The 18,255-nt window shown below is 42.0% G+C and overlaps 1 protein-coding gene across 1 annotated transcript; it reads left to right on the top strand.

Moving 5' to 3' along the window:
* The first annotated feature begins 5,545 nt into the window (after positions 1-5,545).
* On the top strand, positions 5,546-17,950 carry Commd8 (COMM domain containing 8). The gene is made up of 5 exons (XM_021162584.3): positions 5,546-5,670; positions 8,514-8,669; positions 11,479-11,631; positions 13,257-13,412; positions 14,463-17,950. Exons 1-5 carry the CDS (start codon positions 5,605-5,607, stop codon positions 14,481-14,483), a joined length of 552 nt encoding a protein of 183 aa, XP_021018243.1. The 5' UTR covers positions 5,546-5,604; the 3' UTR covers positions 14,484-17,950.
* Positions 17,951-18,255: the final 305 nt, after the last annotated feature.

Here is an 18,255-nt window from a genome sequence, read left to right as displayed (position 1 = left end):
ATATATTCTTTGTTTCTAGAACATTTTTCAGGACCTCTACAGAGCTAATGTCAGGGTCACAGATAGAAAAAGCATGAAGTCACAGAATTTGGGCAAACCCAAAAGCTTATTTCTGATGTCAGAAAAATTTAACTGCCATTCAGGAACAATTGTAACATACAGACGAACCCTCTGAAGCTCTAGCTGTCTCCTAAAGCTTGGTCAGGAGTTTCTCTGGTGTAATTATAAGAATGTAGCATCTAGTAAGACGAAAAGTCACAAAAACTAACCTTCTTACCTAATCAAGAGGACCAGATGCATCCATGGAAGTGGCCATCATATTATCACAAGTCGTCATGGGCACGATTCTACTTTGTGTCACTCAGTTTTAGGTTCATTTAGCACAGTTCAGACTTAGAATTCAGCTCCCCAAAAGAGCTTGTTGATCAAGGAGCACCCCGGCAGGGATGTTCCAGTCCTGTTCTGCTCTGTTTTCTCAACCTGTCTGCACTTGTCTGTAATGAATCAGTCTCTTCTGGATGATATAATAAAATTAACAAAGGGGACTAGAAAAAGAGCTGTGGAGCTGCCCTTTCTTGTAATAGATGGGAATTAGCACCCCCTAGTGGCTGACCTAAAGAGTGCCACCACCTTAGACAGAATTATAGTATCATCTATCTATCTATCTATCTATCTATCTATCTATCTATCTATCTATCTATCTATCTATCTATCTATCTATCTATCTATCTATCTATCTATCTATCTATCTATCATCTATTTGTCTATCTATAATTAATTAATTAATTGATTGATTGATTGAAATGTCCATTTATTGGTTTGTTTATTTATTTGAAACAGGGTCTTTCTACATAGCCTTGGTGTCCTGGAACTCACTCTATATGGTCTTGAATTCAAAGAAATCCACCTGCCTCTGGCTTTCGAGTGCTGGCATTAAAGGAGTGTGCCACCATGCCTGGATATAATTACAATTTTTAATTTAACCTGATTATGGTGACTATGGTGAAAAGGGCTTGATCGGATCACTGACCTCTCATCGTTTCCCCGTATAAATTTGAATCTATAGACGTGTATAGCAGGCACATGCTGTTTGTTGGAGCCTGGGTTGTATTTGGCTGGTAGTTGTTAACAGTGTTGATAAATCCTCAATTAGAAATATTATCTTTATGGAAGAGGTCCTGTGCGTAGAGCTGAGCAGTCAAGAGGTGTGATTTCACTGAGGCCCAGACTCTAGAATTCAAGGAGTCCTTCCAGATCTTTGACCAAAGGGGTAATGGTAAAATCCTGTGCCCATGGTGGGTACCCATGGGAGTTTTCCTTCTCTAGAAGAAGAGGAGAGGGTAATGGGGTGAGGGAGGTTGTGGAGGTAGGACTAGGAGGAGAGGAGAAAGGGGGGGGGGCTGTGATTACCAAGGTGCTCCAAGAGTGATGAGATGAATGTGTAGGTAGGTGCTGGACTTGGAGCGCGTCCTGACCATGCTGTGACCAAGGACAAGGACCAGGGAACTTATGAAGGTTACAGCTAAGACCTTTGTGTGTTGATGAGGAACGATACTGTTACGGGGACTGAAATCTATCATGTCCTTGTCACAGTGGGTGAGAAGATGACAGAGGGAGAAGTAGAGAGGCTGGTGGCAGGGCATGAGGACAGCAATGGTTGTATCACTTATAAAGAACTTGTTGTGTTGGTGCTGAATGTCTGAGGACCTCTCCATATCCTGAGCCTGTGCCTTGCCCACTGTGAGATCTCTATTTGGCTCCAGGGGCTTCCTAGGATCCCCTTACACAGTACCTTTCCAATCTGTTTTCCTTTGGATGATGCTTGTCTTCATCAAATAAATTTGATCTCCCCACCCCCAACCCATCCAAAACAAAATTAAAAAAAAAAAGTGCAGCAAACAAAACAAAACAAACACCAAACACACATATATTTTAAAAATCAAATTGTGTTCTTTTTTTCCCTGGAAGCACAACTCAACTCTCCCGTCAGCATCCATTGTACTTGGGTAGCTCCATGGAGATGGACTCTGCTGATGTGATGCAGGTAGGAGTAGTGTGAGCAGCATTTCTAGGTCAGGCACATAGAACCTTCCTATGTGATGTTTCGTTGGTCCTTTTTCTCTATGCAAGGCCTCAGTGGACAGAACCTGGAGGACCTAGAGACCAGAAACAATCAGACCAGCCTTTGTGTAAGTGAGAAGTAAATGGAGAATGTGTTGAACATTCCCTGGTATCTTTGTAAGATAATTAAATTTCTCTGACTCACGCAGAAATCTGTGTAAGGAGTGGGAGTCCCCCATAATATTATCTGAAGAAAGAGAAGTGGCTTGGTCATGTTAGAATAATAGAAAGCAAGGGGTTCTGATCTGTTAGTGACTGACAACTCAGAAGGCAGACTCTGTTGCAAATATGATCTAGAAAATAAATTGGAAAATATATCATCAGCGTAACTGGTTATTAGTGGATGCCTTTAGCAAGACATTGGGCGACGGAGATGGGTAAATTCACACACACAAAAAAAATTGGCTAGAGTCTTAATTTGGGTTTCTATTGTGGTGAATAGACACCATGACCACAGCAACTTTTATAAAGGAAAATATTTAATTGGGGTTGGCTTACAGTTTCAGAGCTTTAGTCCTTTAATTGTCATGGCAGGAAGCATGACAGCACGCAGGCAAACATGGTGCTGGAGAAGGAGCTGAGAGTTCTACATCTTGATCCAAAGGCAGCTATAAAAGAAATGAGCCTTGGCTTAAGAAAGCATTTGGTACCTAAAAGTTTGACGCCACAGTGACACACCTTCTCCATCAAGACCACACCTTCCAATAATGTCACTCTCTATGGGCCAAGCATTCAAACACTTGAGTCTATGGGAGCCCTTTCTATTCAAACCACCACAGCTAGGGTTTTTTTTTTTTTTAATTTTTTATCTTTCCTTGCTATTGTTTAAGCAATGCGCCATCGAGCTATATTCCAGTTCATATTTGGCTGCTTTGAAAGCAAACATTAAAAGAGATCAATATAGTCATAATTTGTCAAATATGTATGCATTGTAGATGTCTGTCAGAAATTGGAGAAGGACGGAAGGGAGGGAGGAAGAACTTGAGATTTTTGTGGACGAAACTCTACCCCCAAATGACAGACAACAAAAACAGGAAGAACAATAGAAAATAAGGAAATGACCCCGGAAAGAAGCTCTTTTAGGAGCTTCCTCTTTAGGAGGAAGCTGGCGTTCCAGCTTCTGCTCAGCACCGAGGCTTCCCTGGCTTCTTTCACATCTCCCAGTTGCAACCCTTCGTCTGCATTGCCTGCACAGCCTATAAGGCAGGCTGGATGTATCTGAGAGGCAGACCATTTCCCCAAAAGTTCCATGTAGCAGTTGATCTAGCAGCAGAGACGAGAAGATGGTTTTCTGGATGCTGCTTAGCCTTGGCGATATACAGGCAGGGGAAGAAGTCTCCTTAGAAAGGAATCATTCCATTTTCTAGGTGCTAGGCTGTGCTTTATGTAAACAACTTTACAGGTATGAGCTTAAAACAAGCCCTGTAAAGTCTGCATGGTCATTCTAAATAATGAGAGATGAAGACGCAGACCAGCCAGAGACGTGAACTAGCTTGCCATTGCTATACAGACGATAACAGTTACCAATGATTTACAGAGCTGGACTTAATCTTAACTCCAGAGTCTGCATTTTAAGCCCTTACTATAAACAAAGTTAGGGAGATAGAAACCCGAATACACCTAGCTGAGGTAGGATCAGAACAGACAGGTAATGTTTTAAAGTGCTTCAGGGCACTTAAAACATTTGTTTGTTTGCAAGCCTGAAAACTAGGGTTCAGTCCCCAGGACCCTAAAAGGAAAGAATCAATGTCTATAAGTTGTCCTTAACCTACATACACCACACAGACACAGACACGCTACATTTTTTAATGAAAGAGTTGAAAATTAAAAAAAAAATGATGCCTTAAATTACATACAAAGACAAGTGATTACTAATGAAAAGACATTAAATGTTAAGGGTTCCTTCCTCTCACTTTATGTAATATTTTAAATTCAGCATCTGCCAGAAGTTCAATTTTAATATAGTCATGTTTCAAAGGTCAACCTTTTCTTGGTGTCCAGTGTTGTCTGAATCCCGTTTTTGTTATCCTTTATATCCTGATGGATGTAATTTTGCACTATTAACTTACACACTGCATGGTCACAGGAGAAGCATGCATTCCTGTGAGCCTTCCTTTACCCAGGCAGAACAGCAGAACTCTCATTCTCTCTTCAAACTCTGCAGCTATCGCCCATGTGACTGTGGACAAGGCATATCTATCTATCTATCTATCTATCTATCTATCTATCTATCTATCTATGCCTCTCACCACTTTCTAACACTCTTAATCCTAACATTACATATTGGGTTGTAATCACCCTAATTGTTATGACACCTTGTCACGACAAGGCTCATTCTATCATGAACTTTCTTTCTTTTTTTTTTTTTTTAAAGACACTTTTTTTTTAAAGGTGACTTTTTAAAAAAAGATTTATTTATTGATTATATGTAAGTACACTGTAGCTGTCTTCAGACACTCCAGGAGAGGGAGTCATATCTCATTACGGATGGTTGTGAGCCACCATGTGGTTGTTGGGATTTGAACTCCGAACCTTTGGAAGAGCAGTCGGGTGCTCTTACCCACTGAGCCATCTCACCAGCCCATGAAATTTCTTTTTTTGGATTGAAATTATAGCTCAAAGAATTTCGGGCTCAGTCCTGTGGTACATGTGTGGGTATAAACATGGATTTTCTTTACCAGCAGGTTGTTTTGTTTCTTAGCTTGGATAATGAGTCTTTGGGTTGCCTAATAATATATAGCTGAACTTTGCCTTTCTATGAGTTCCGTCTTGGATTGTGTTTGCTGTTTGTAAACGGGGGAAAAATCAAATATCTTCTTTTTTTAAAAAAAAGATTTATTTATTTTATGTCTATGAATACACAGTAGCTGTCTTTAGACACCCCAGAAGAGGGCATCAGATCCCATTACTGATGGTTGTGAGCCACCATGTGGTTGCTGGGAATTGAACTCAGGACTTCTGGAAGAGCAGTCAGTGCTCTTAACTGCTGAACCATCTCTCCAGCCCCCGACCCCACATCTCTTAAAATAAAATTTTAAAAAGTAACTTTAATTTGACTTTGAGGTCAAACTCTTTGACTAGGAGACTGTCAGATCGCTGGGGGAAAGGCCCTGGGTTCAAATACAGGCTGTGGCTATTACTAGATGGCTTTTCTGCAGTGAAGAAAGTTTATGAGATCTGTCTTTGAACACAGTCTCAACCGAGCAAAAGTCTGTAAATCTTCCTCCAGACAGCAAGCGGTTGGGTAACAGACTTCCCCTCAGTCTCGAACCCCCCCCCCCAAAAAAAAAAAAAAAAAAAAGGGGAAAAAACCCTTGCTCTTTTTTGTCTACAGGGGAAAACCAAGGGCTGAGGTTTTGCACATGCGCACAAGGACTTTGAGCCCGCCCGCCGGCCCCGCCCTCCAGAAAGTCACGTGGACGAATCGTAGCGCAAGCCTAAGGTTCAGGCCTGTCACGTGACAGGTATCTCTACTTCTCGGGGATGGAGCCGGAAGAGGGGACGCCGCTTTGGCGGCTGCAGAAGCTGCCTCCGGAGCAGGGCGCCGGGGTGAGGGATTTGTGAAGGGCACGGGAAGGCCGGGGTCGGGACGATTCTTCTTGGGCCCCCGGAGACACAGTGGCGGCCTAAGGACTTTGCGCGGGTCTGGGAATGGCCCAGGCCTGGGTGCGTGTGGGGTCTTCTTGCTGCTAGAAAGCTCGGGTGGTAGGGCCCGAGATCTGCTGCGTCCGCTGCCTTTGAGTTCAGATCTCCCGAACGCCCCTTTCTGTGTGAGGTACAGCGGATGCAGTGAGGACTCGAACCTGGTGGGACCTGTTCCCTGGAGGGCGGGGGGAACCAACTCCTAACCAGAAAAGGAGTAGCCACTCAAGTTTGGCCAAGAGGTGATCGCAGCCGCTGAAAACAGCTCACCCCCAAAGCCAGGCTTGTGGAGACCAGAGCCAGCCAGCCAGGCTTTCCTGCAGCACACCCAGGGTCCAGACCTCTGTGAAAGTGATTTGATGGTAGCACTCTGCCCTGCTCAGGCTTTCAGAAGTCTCCACTGTGGAGACTTTCTACCCAAAGTCGGCTCCAGTTGTAGATGAAAGAAATTTAACGCCACTCCTTCCGTTCTCTAGAAAATGTATTTTAAACATTTTCTTTGATTTTACAAATGAGGACAGTGAAATATGTCAGCCACAGGTTTCCAGCAAGCCAGGGCCAAAGCTGAAACCTATCTATGGACTGTGTCTCCTAACTTTCAGGGCGTCTTTCCTCCTATATAGAGATGGCCAAAACATTTGACTCCTGAATCTTTGAGCTGAGCTAGCTGTCTTCTTCCTGGGCTTCTGCCTTTTGCCACAGCTATGGGGAATCCCTGGTTTGGGGCTCCACTCCCTTTTCACTGCATTGGTTCCTCCCTATCCTGGTTTGTTGTGGTGTCACCATCCTTATTTACTGGGCCACTCTATTTAAGAAACTTTGGGTTTCATCCTTGGATCTCCCCTTTTCAACCTCCTTTACCTGTTTACGGTCTCTGCCTCTATAGTCTCCATAATCTCTTAGTCTCACACTTACTCCTGCTCACAATATCTTGGCAAAGTTTTGGAAAAATAATGTCATTACTTACAGGAAAGTTGAGCACAGAGTAAAGCCTTCACTCCTTTCTGTTGTATGCAAGGCCTTCTGTGATTTGGCCCCTACTCGACTTTTCAAAGGTCCTCTGCCCTTTCACCCTTGTCTGCCTTTCCAAAGATGCAGTTCCCACTCCTGCGCTGTGGTGGTTTTATTTCCAGTCCTGTGTGCGGGCACATTGCGTTGGCTGGGAATGCCTAATGGTTACTCATCTTTTCAGATTCTTTCCTTGTTCCTTTGCACCCGTCATAAACACCTTTTCTATCCCCTCTCCTCGATCACAGGCACTTATTTATATGTGTACTTTTTTGATAGATTGGAACTCTGTTATGGTAGAGCATCATTTATCCTCAATGTCCTCATGTGTAAAATGAGAACAGTAACAATGCTTACCTCATAGAGTTGTAGGGAGTGTCAGGATACTGTTTGGTAGACATTACAGGTGGGGCGTTCTGTTGTATTCCCATTTTATATAGTAATCGCATCAAACTATACATGGTTATGAATGAACAAAAGGCGGTATTTGAAATTATTTCTCAGTTTGAGTTCTTGGAGTTATATTATCATGGGACAGTATGGGAGAAGATGAAATAGGTGTAAAACGTTGGGAAGAATTGAGTATGGTACAAAAACATACTATCTTGGAACACATTAGCCAGTGTCATTAGTCAGTGTGTGAAGGTGAGTCAGAAGTTACCCATCTGTGTGTTGTTTTGGGGGGGTTACTGTTCCCCACGGAGTGGGTTCAGATCTAAGGCGATCGGAGTCTAAAGACTTTTAGCTCAATGCCATTTCCCAGTTACTTGGATTTAAGTGGTTGGCAGGATACAAGTGTCGCCTGGAACAATATCACATGAATGTGATTATCTGCAGTAGAACACGGAAGGCTTGAGCTATGGAAGTAGTGATAACAGCACTAAGAACAAAGGCAGACTCACGGCCTTCTGATGTCTTGTGCCTGCTAAGATGCTCGAGTTACTGTGCTCATATGTAATTCTATGACATTGTGTGGTCAGGTGACATTCTTCTCTTACGCTTGGATTGCAGAGAATGTAACTAAAACGAGTTGGTGGAACTAGGAAGCATAGCAGGCAGTTTTGTCCTAAATCCAGTCTTCATAGTCTGTGAGGTTCACATGGGTTCAGTTGCTGGTAGTGCAGAGCGGAAGTACGGTGGGAAAGGAGATGGCCAGCGCTTTTCTCAGAGCAAAGCACAACACCCCCGCTGAGGAGTAGGAGAGTATGCTGTTGGGGGGCGGGGGAGGCAAAGCCAAACCGAGGTAGTAGTGCTCCTGGGGGAGGCTTATCTGTGAGAGGAACACGTGCTTGGTTATTACAGAGATGGCACCTTCAGATCCTGGAGGAAAGCATCTACATGTACTGTTCTCCATTCAGGAATTTTGGAAAACAACAGTGTACCTTAACATGATTTTACTTTCTAAAGGTAGACATCATAATGGAAGGTCTGGGATTTAGCTGGGTTTGGTAGCTCACACCTGGAACACCCAAATTTGGGAGACTGAGACAGGAGGATTGCCACAAGTTTGAGGCCAGCCTGGACTACAGAGGTGAGACCCTGTCTCCAAAAACTAAACAAAGCAATAAGACAACAAACAGAATGACAAAGAAAACCACCAACAATAAATCTTCAAAATAGTTGCCTTTCTGTCGTAGCTGGTTTTATAAAAGGCACGTCTGTCAACATCTGTGTTCTGCAAGGAACAGAAATCAGCCTTGTCATTTTCTTTAAAGTACTTTTATTTCCTTTTTTCTCCCTAGCTTCTTCACAAAATCATTGACGGCTTCTGTGGCCGAGCTTATCCTGCCCACCAGGATTATCACAGTGTCTGGAATTCAGCTGAATGGAAGCATGTTCTCGAAGATGTTACCACGTTTTTCAAAGCGGTCGTTGGCAAAAACTTTTCTGAGGAAGAGGTAGTTTCAGTCCTGACCTCTTTACCTGATAATAAGTATCACCCGGAGGTTCTAACGATGTTTGTAGGGTTCTACCCATGTGTTCAGTAACTGATCACATGCTACAGCAGCCGAAGGTCTAATCGTGAGTGAGTGGAAGACCACATTGGGTTTTCTGGGACATGGCAGTTTTGTCTTAGTTGTTTTTTTTTTTTTTTTTTTTTTTCCTCCCACTGTAACACTTTGAAAGCATAGCGGTGAATGCAGGATGCTGAAGAAAGCCTGAGTGTTCTGGTTGTAATGATTAGACTCTAGCTTACATTGGACCTCATGGAAAGTGGCTTTTACAACTTTGTCAAGAACTATTTGCACATATTTAGGAGATGTTTACTTTAGTAGATGGTGTTTTATGTATCTGTCGTGTTGATTTATATAATTCTAGATTTGCATTTCTTTGAATATATACGTTTAATCTGTCATGTCCCTTGCTTTTTCATTCTCTTAATAGGACTTTTGGGGAACAGAAGTTCTGAAGTTAATACAGTCCAGTTTGCCAGTATTTCTTTTGGCGGGTAGTGCTGTCTCTGTCTTTGTGTGTTTCCCTATGGAGGCTTGATTGTTTTAGCTTCTGTAATCTACTCTCAGATATGTTTTGAATTAGTATTTTGTGTGAGACAGGGTCCATCTTGGTTTCCTCTGCACAGTTTCCCACTGACTCACTGCCATCTATTGGACATATATTGGCTGTCCTTGCTCACAGGCTGCCGTGCAGCGTTGGTAATAAATCAGATGGCGGGCATGTGTGGGGTCTGTCTCTGGGCTCTCTATTGAATTCCATTTGTCTCTGCATTGGCTTTTGGCAGTTTTACACTGTTTTAATTACCACAGCATTGAAGATATGCTAGGTTAATTCTTGGTATCAGCTGGTAGAAGACCTTCAACCCCCTGTTTCTTCAGTGTTGACTCTCCTTGGTCCTTTTTGTCTTCATATACATTTTAAAATCAGCTTGTCAACTGTAAAAGCCAGTTTGGATTATAGTGTGGGTTGTACTGAATTTCTAGATTATCCAGGGAGAATTGGCTGCAGTTTTTGGCTTCCTAGTCTATGAAATGGGGTAGGTCTCTTTATTTTGATTGACTCTTTTTTTTTTTTTTTTTTTTTTGGTTTTTCGAGACAGGGTTTCTCTGTGTAGTCGTGGCTGTCCTGGAACTCACTCTGTAGCCCAGGCTGGCCTCGAACTCAGAAATCCGCCTGCCTCTGCCTCCCGAGTGCTGGGATTAAAGGCGTGCGCCACCACGCCCGGCTTGATTGACTCTTATTTCTCTGTATTTTATAATTTTTAATGTAGAAGTCTTGCAAATAGTTGGTTAGGTTTTTAGTACTCTTTAACTTTATTTTCAGTTGTTATTGTTAGCTGTAGAAACTGTTACCTATTATATCCTTCTCTAATAACTTTCCTATTTTATATATATTTATGTTCATATGCATTAATATATATTAAACAAAAAGTAGTGATCGTAGACCTATCCTCCCCACACACCTTAGGGAGGAAATTACTGCTTTTCCTTCTAGTCATCAGCTGCATGATTTTATAGATAATAGTGATTAGATTAGTGATTAGATTTTTTTCTGATTTATTTCCCACTATTTTGTTAATATGGTGATTAATTTTGGATGTTAAACTAAGCTCTTAGTGACTTTTTTTTTTTTTTTTTTTTTTTTTGGTTTTTTGAGACAGGGTTTCTCTGTATAGCCCTGGCTGTCCTGGAACTCACTTTGTAGACCAGGCTGGCCTCGAACTCAGAAATCCGCCTGCCTCTGCCTCCCGAGTGCTGGGATTAAAGGCGTGCGCCACCACGCCCGGCTTTAGTGACTTGTTAAATCCAGCCTGGTCATGATGTATTCTTGGTCATGATGTATATAATTCATGTGCACGTTCATTGGATGACCCACTGTTTTGCTTAGAATATTTGGATCTCTATTTGATTGACACTGGCCTGTGAACTTCCTGTGATACCCTTGTCAGGGTTTCAGATTTTATTCTGGGTTTGTTGAATGACTTTGGGTAGGTTTTCATTTTTTCTCTTTTCCTGTCCTTTGGAAGAGTTTATGGACCATTGATTTTCTTTACTTAATTGGTATTAAATGGTATTAAGTTACTTAAGTTTTAAATTGGGAAATATTTATCTCATTAGCTTTTATTTAGTTGTGCAGACATCAGTGATACAAACTTGTTAATTCAGTATTGTGCATTTTAATGGCTCAGTGTGCGGTTTACTGTGTGTGAAGCTGCTGTGTGGTTTGAAGTTTTGGGGTGTGGTGGTGTATATGTCAGGCCATTTGATTAGATGGAAGTTAATATTTTTAAGCTCTGGAAACCTCAGTAAAGCTTTCTGTGAGTTTCTGGCAGCAACTAAAAAAAAAAAAGTATTAATATCTCTGAATATGCACTTACCTGTTTCTCTCTTTAAAAATGTAGAACTTTGCTGTGTTGTCTATTTTGAAGCTGTGTAGTTAGGCACACACAGGTTTCAAAGTTGTGGTTTTCTCTTGAGTTTCTCCTGTTTCTTGTAGACTCCTCGCTGAAAGGGCCGTGGCTCTGCACAGAGCTCTCTCGCTTTTGTCAGGCAATGCCTTTCTTTACCATCTGTCTGGCTTGCAGGAACTTGTGAAGATCTGTCTGGGTTACTCATTTTCAGCTTGTGCTTTTTATAGTTACTGAGGTGTTTCTTTTTATCATCCTGTCACTTTAAGGGGATGGTGGACTTTTACATGGAAGCTGCAGGCCCCTTTCACTCACCCTCTGGCCACGTGTGCTTGTTTTCACAGACACTCCAGCAACTGAACCAACTGAATTCATGTCACCAAGAAGCTGTTTTGAAATGTTTAAAGAGTAGGAGAAATGAGATCAAGCAGGCCCTGTTGGGGGAAATAGTTGATATTTCTTGTGCGCAGCTACAGGATTTTGATTGGCAGTTAAAGGTAAGAGTCTAGTTATTTATATGCTTTTGTGTGTAATATTTAAGTTTACTTATTCTTTTAAAGCAAGCATGCCTAAAATTGGTTATGTTGAGACTATAGTGTTCCAAGGTAATAGCAAACCTCATGTAAATGATTGGTTTTGTGTTAACTTGGACATAAGAGCACCGTAAGCAGCCAGACCATGTGTGGTGTCATTGTACTGACAATGAATTTTCCCAGACTTATCAGTCAGAAGTGGAGAAGTGTGTATTTAGTGTATAACCTTGGTGAAGGTCTTATAGATGCCATAGTGCTCTCAAGATTGATAAATATGATTTTACTTCTATGAGGAAAGTAACAGTTTTAAAAACATTGGGCAAAGAGGGTAGTCCTGAGTAGAGCTGAGAAAGAGCAATTTCAGAACCACTTTTTGTTCTTTAAGGTACCATACGAGTAGACAGGTTCAGGTCCATTCTGGTTCCTGATCCTGGCATGGTCTCAGATCTAGACAGTGCCTTATGTTGTTTTGGTGAATTAAGAGGACAAAAGATGGGAAAGTGGGACAATGAGGCAGGCTCAGAACTCCTCGGTAAGTAGCCATTTGTCATCTCAGCTGAGGAAATGGTTCTGTGGTTCTGGTTGAGGCTCAGCTGTGTTAAGGATTGTTTATTAACGTGCTTATCATATTGACACAAAACCAGAAGTATAGTAAGCATGCAACACAGCCAAAGCTTGAAAACATTTTATACTTGTTACACTGAAGTCCAAATGAAGAAGGCAAGTTAATCAATGATACATTAAATAAGAGGTTTCATTTAAGTACACATTTAACATTGAAGTAAGCATGGATGACACAGCAGCGTTTATGAAGGACATGTAGTTGCTTTTGTTTATCAAATGGCCCCTTAACTGGTGCAGCTTCGGTCTTACATTGTGCTGTGAGACTGCTGTGCTCTCAGGCAGGGGAAGGCTCCTGTGGATGCTGTTTTCAAGTGTGCAAGCTTTTGCGTCAGCTTATTAATTCCTTTAGTTTTCATTGCCTAACTTAAATACTTAAACAAGTAGGACCCCCACCAAGAAAGAATGACCAGGAATTTAATTAGAATCATGATTTGTGAAGATCCTTAACACTGGAGGCTCTGTAGCTGGGAAAGGTCAAGCCAATTGCAGATGCTGTAGATATGTTAGAAGAAGACTAGACGCCCTTTGGGTAGGTAGCCAGTCATGAGGTAAGTTGCTTAATTTGCAAGAGTTTCTGAGTGTCTTTAGACTGTTTTCTACATGAACTGTCATCTTGGAATCTTTTCTATAACAATTCTGATTCTTTCTGTATCAGACACTTTTAGCTCTTCTGCATTTCTATAGTAAACCATGATTTCAATCTAGAATTAAGAGTGTTCTGTTTAGCTGGACAAACCGCAGTTTCCTTTCTTCCTGCCCACTTCCTGTATGTGTTTTGTCTCCTTTCCCCTCGCTTCCTGCTCTCTGACTGTGTGTTCTGCCACAGGGTTAGTTTATTCTCTTGTTTCCCAGAATTTGTGAGCATACTGGGAAACACTGGGGTGGCGAGCTCTTCCCCAGCCCTGGTATTTGTTGAGTGGTGTCAGCATGCTGTGTAATACTGTGCATTATTCTCCTTTCCTCAGCTTGCGCTTTCTAGTGACAAGATCGCCACCTTGCAGATGCCCCTTTTGAACCTTCATCTGGATGTGAAGGAAGACGGCAAAGTGAAACCATACTCCGTTGAGATGAGTAAAGAGGAGTTACAGAGTCTGATCAGCTCCTTGGAGGCAGCTAATAAGGTATGCGCTTGAACTCCCTCCATCACACAGGCGCTTACTGCGTAAGCATCAGGCCACCCTTGTGAAGGGAAAGAGAATTCCAACTGGGTTTCAATGTGTCTCACTCGCTGACACTTAATATCAAGCACAGAAAAGACTTGGTTGGGTTGTTTGACCTCTACTTTAAAGGTAGAGTTAACTAGAACTTAAAACATTCAGTTACCAAGTTCTGAATTTAATTACCTACTAGTTAGTTTAAAAAACATAAAAAGCAGTACTATTCTAACTATGCATTTTGGTTTCCTTTAGTATTCATTAAGCTTAAAAATAAAGTTTACCTTGAGATCACGAAATTAGTTGATTCTGAAGTTTCTCTAGTTTAAAAAAAAAGATCTTTATGATTTTATAACAAAAAAAACCAAATGTCTTATTTGGATGGACAAATGTTAAAAATTGCTTTTGTAAAGTTCTGAGTTTGGGAGATAAAATATAACTGTAGTTATGACAGAATCAGGCTGACATATGATGGAATTAACGGATGTTCCAAGTCTTCGTACCAAATAGTTGTGTCTGAACCCCAGCAGCCAGGCCCAGTGTGTAGTACATAGAAAACAGTGGTGAAACAGCGGAGATGTGCTGTGGGGAAAGGAAAACAGGATTTTTATTGTCACTGTTTGCTCATTATTGGGCAGCTCTCAGGAACTGGCTCCCGTTCTTCCTGGTCACCTCCCTGGCTGCCATCATTCTAGACCCCCCTGCCCTTTTAAGCCCCGATAACCATCACCTTCTTCCCAGTCTGCCTAGCTGCTCATGTTTTAATTTTGCCTTCATGATTGACCCTCATGTCCAGTAACCATACTTGTAGCCAAAGCCTGGTGGCCTTCAGAGAGGTGGGCGTGGCGGAGCCTGGACTGGGTATGAGTGACCGAGCACAGATCTCCGCAGCCAGGAGCCATAAGTCCTGTCCCCATTTGCCGGTTGCTCTTCATATTGCTCTTCAGAGGTCATCTAGCACATAGCAGCTTCTATCTAGTCTACGCTGACATGGCTTCTCCCTGTTTGTGTTTCAAGGTGGTCCTGCAGTTAAAATAACTGGAAATGGTGGCCATCAACGCCTCAGATTTCAGTGCTGCACCGTGGCAGTGAGTGCTGTCCATATTCAGCGGGTGGATGCTCCAGCAGGCTGAGCAGGCAGCAGCTCTGAGATCACAGAGATGGAAATCCGTCAGAAACCTGAAGGGACAGGAAATTGCATGACTGATAGGAAGTGCATAGGATGAAAGAAGAAAGAGCTGAAGTCACAGCCCGTGTTTTCACAGTGATCGCTTTGTCTCATTTATTAAACATCTGAGAAAACTTTGTAGATAACATTTTATCAAGAGGTAAAAATAGGTTCTGAAGTAATGTAAACACACAGAGCACAGACATGCTGGATTGTTCTTAAATGCAAACAGCAAGACATGTATTCTTAATATGTAATTTGGGATATTTGAAAATAATGTTTTAAGGTGTATCCAAGCTACATATGTAATGTAGGGGGTTTCATATCTTTCTCATGTTTCAAAGAAAAGATTTTTAAGTTGTAAATTTTTAAAGAAAATCTGTTATCAGACATGAACAAGAAAACATTTAAAATTTGTATGCATAATTTGGGAATAATTTGAATAACAAAATTCCTAAGAAATTTATAAACTAAAACAAAAACTTCAAAAAAATGCAGATAACATTGTTATTTTCACATCCTCCCTTCTTGGGAGACCATAGTCTGAGGAAATAAGAAAACTGTCAAAGATGGTATAGTTACATATTGTTACTTACATCAAGGGTGTTTTTATAAGGTCTGAATATGAAATTTGAGCTTTTGGATGGTGACAAAGTAATTGTAATACAAACCACTTATCACCCTAGCTAACTGAAAATAAGCATTCTGAACAAATATAAGCTGGTCGTCTCTTCATGTGTTGCTTGATTTCAATGACTTCCCGAATAGCTCAGTTGTTGGTACGTAATTAACTGGCCGCTGCCGTGTGCAGTTCTGTGGCTCGATAAGGCTCCAGTCTGACAGCCTGGAGCAGTGATGACTACTGTTCTCCTCCTACGGCTGCGGGCAGGCTCAGACAAGGCTGCTCTTTGGGCTGCGGCATAGCAGTGATTAGGAAAGGAGCTTGGGCCAGCGGGTTCTCAGTGTGCTGCTTTTCTCATTAAGAAATTCGGGTGTGGAAAGTGGACCTATATGGTATGTTCACGCAGTTACTGATTTCCTTGTTAGGCAAGTTCATTAAGTCAGCACGGAGCATTGGTAGCTTGTAGAACAATATATCAGGCCTGGTCCAGCAGTCTCTATTGCTTCCTTCCTTTCAGGGCAGCCCTTTATAGAATACCTTGTTCTCTTCCATCCCCAACAGCCTGTTGCACAGCTTTTCTGATTGGCACACAGTTTGATTGACACACTGTATAATGTCCGTATTTAAAGTGTTGGTTCAGTACATTTGACCAACAGATACTCAGGAAAGCATCTCCGTGGTCAAGGAATACAGTCCCACATGCAAGCTTTCTCTTGTCCTTGATAGTCTCCATCCCTGGGTGTTCACCCTTGGTCACCTCTGCTGCACTTCTAGTCAGCATGGGTTAGTGAAATGGGCTCATACAGTATGTCGTCTTCTTCTCTTTACTGTTGGTAACGGTGCAGGGCACCGTGCTTTCCAAGCAAGCTTAGTCTGCTTCCAGAACAAACAATAACAAGCCAAATTAAATCTGTTTTTTTCCCAGCATCTTTCTTTGTTCTTGGACAGGGCCTTAACTGCTGCCTGGCTTGTCCTAGAACTAACTACGTAGACCAGGTTAGGTCTTGAACTCATGACAGTCTTCTGACTTCAGCTTTCTAAATACTTGGATTGCTGATATCAGCCAGCATGCATGATGTTAGCATTATTTCAAGTTACTCTTATTGCACATGCCAGTACTTTGTTCCTTCTTATGGCTGAAAAGCATCATGTTGTATAATTCTCACAGTTTATCTGTTGGTAGCTTTTTGGTGGTTTCAACATTTGCTCGTCCTAGTGAAGAGAATGCTATGAGCATTTGTGTGCATATCATGTAATGAACAAATGGTGTCTTTGGAGTGACATAGCCAGGTCCTGTGGTAGGCTCATACTTATCTTTCTATTCTTATCTTTCTATTGCTCATATTCCATTCCCACTTGTTTGATAACATTCTGATCCCCCTTCCCTTGGTGTGACAGGTCTTCCTGGTTTCAGCTATTTTGGTGTCATATTATGGGATCTCATTGTGTTTCTTTTTTTTTTTTTTTTTTCGAGACAGGGTCTCTCTATGTAGCCCTGGCTGTCCTGGAACTCACTCTGTAGACCAGGCTGGCCTCGAACTCAGAGATCCGCCTGCCTCTGCCTCCCGAGTGCTGGGATTAAAGGCATGCGCCACCACTGCCCGGCTCTTTTTTTTTTTTTAAAAAAGATTTATTTATTTCATGTAAAGGAGTACACTATAGTTGACTTCAGATGCTCCAGAAGAGGGCATCAGATCCCATTACAGATGGTTGTGAGCCACCATGTGGTTGCTGGGAATTGAACTCAGGACCTCTGGAAGAGCAGTCAGTGCTCTCCAGCCCCCTCATTGTGTTTCTAATAGTCACTTAATGAGCAATCGAATTCATCATCACTTAACATGTTCTGTTGTCTGTGCATCTCACTGGACTCTGTTCAGACCTAGTGCCTTTTTTTTTTTTTTTTTTTTTTTTTTGGTTTTTCGAGACAGGGTTTCTCTGATAGCCCTGGCTGTCCTGGAACTCACTCTGTAGACCAGGCTGGCCTCAAACTCAGAAATCCACCTGCCTCTGCCTCCCGAGTGCTGGGATTAAAGGCATGCGCCACCACTGCCCGGCCCTAGTGCCTGTTTTTAAGGAGGATTCTTAGTCTTGTTTCTTAGCACTGTGCTCCGACAGTTCCTTTCTAGATGCAAGGCCTTCGGATCCTCGGCTCCATACTCGATGATCTTTTTGTTTTTCCTGTACTTAGGTGATAGTGATTTCAGAGTTTCCGTATCATCCCTAGTCTCTCCGCTTAACTGATTACACCGTAGGGCACTTGTAACGGGGGAAGTAAAACATGGCCATTCGCTAACTTTTATAGGTTATTAGGATTCTCTAAGATGTTTAGATGTTTCCCTCACCGTTGCTGACCTTGATCCTATGGAGAAATGTGTGTGACTCTCACAGGAACGCATCCGTGTTTTTCTCATAGTTATTTAAACTGGAGTTACAGGAGAGAAGATTGCCAAGACAAAGTGTCATTTTTATCACCTGATTTATGACCTGATGTGACTGTAACCACGGTGGGAAGGTGACGCCTGTTAGATTTCCACACTGTGAAGTGACTTTCTTGTCCCAGGCTCTTCTCTTTGGGTGGGGATGGCTGTGTTCAGCCTGGACTAGAGCCAGGGGGAGCTCTGCTCCTCATTACCCCGTTGAAGTGTCTGTAGCAGTTGTGTGCAATTCACTTTTTTTTTCCTGTGTTTTCTCCCATAAATTATTTTGTCATCTATATCATAGACTCATGGGTATTTCTTTTGTGCTTTGGAATGTAATTCTATATTGTTTTATTACTGACATTTAAAAAAAAGATTTTATTTATTTTATGTACATGAGTATACAGCAGCTATCTTCAGACACACCAAAAGAGGGCATCGGATCACATTACAGATGGTTGTGAGCCACCATGTGGTTGCTGGGAATTGAACTTAGGACCTCTGGAAGACCAGTCAGTACTCTTAACCGCTGAACCATCTCTGTAGGCCTACTGACATTATTTTAGCTTTGTCTTTGGGAAGCTCTTTTGGTTGGTTACTGTT

Source organism: Mus caroli, unplaced genomic scaffold, assembly GCF_978045245.1.
Source record: "Mus caroli unplaced genomic scaffold, Mus_caroli_1 scaffold_4, whole genome shotgun sequence".
Taxonomy (NCBI): domain Eukaryota; kingdom Metazoa; phylum Chordata; class Mammalia; order Rodentia; family Muridae; genus Mus; species Mus caroli.
This window is presented reverse-complemented; position numbering and strand designations above follow the sequence as displayed.

Bases quoted from the DNA above. Each gene is read 5' to 3' on its own strand.
- Commd8 (XM_021162584.3), top strand. From the start codon at position 5,605: ATGGAGCCGGAAGAGGGGACGCCGCTTTGGCGGCTGCAGAAGCTGCCT. The intron at 5,671-8,513 runs GTGAGGGATTTG...TTTTCTCCCTAG, and splicing joins CTCCGGAGCAGGGCGCCGGG to CTTCTTCACAAAATCATTGA. The intron at 13,413-14,462 runs GTATGCGCTTGA...TTGTGTTTCAAG, and splicing joins CCTTGGAGGCAGCTAATAAG to GTGGTCCTGCAGTTAAAATA.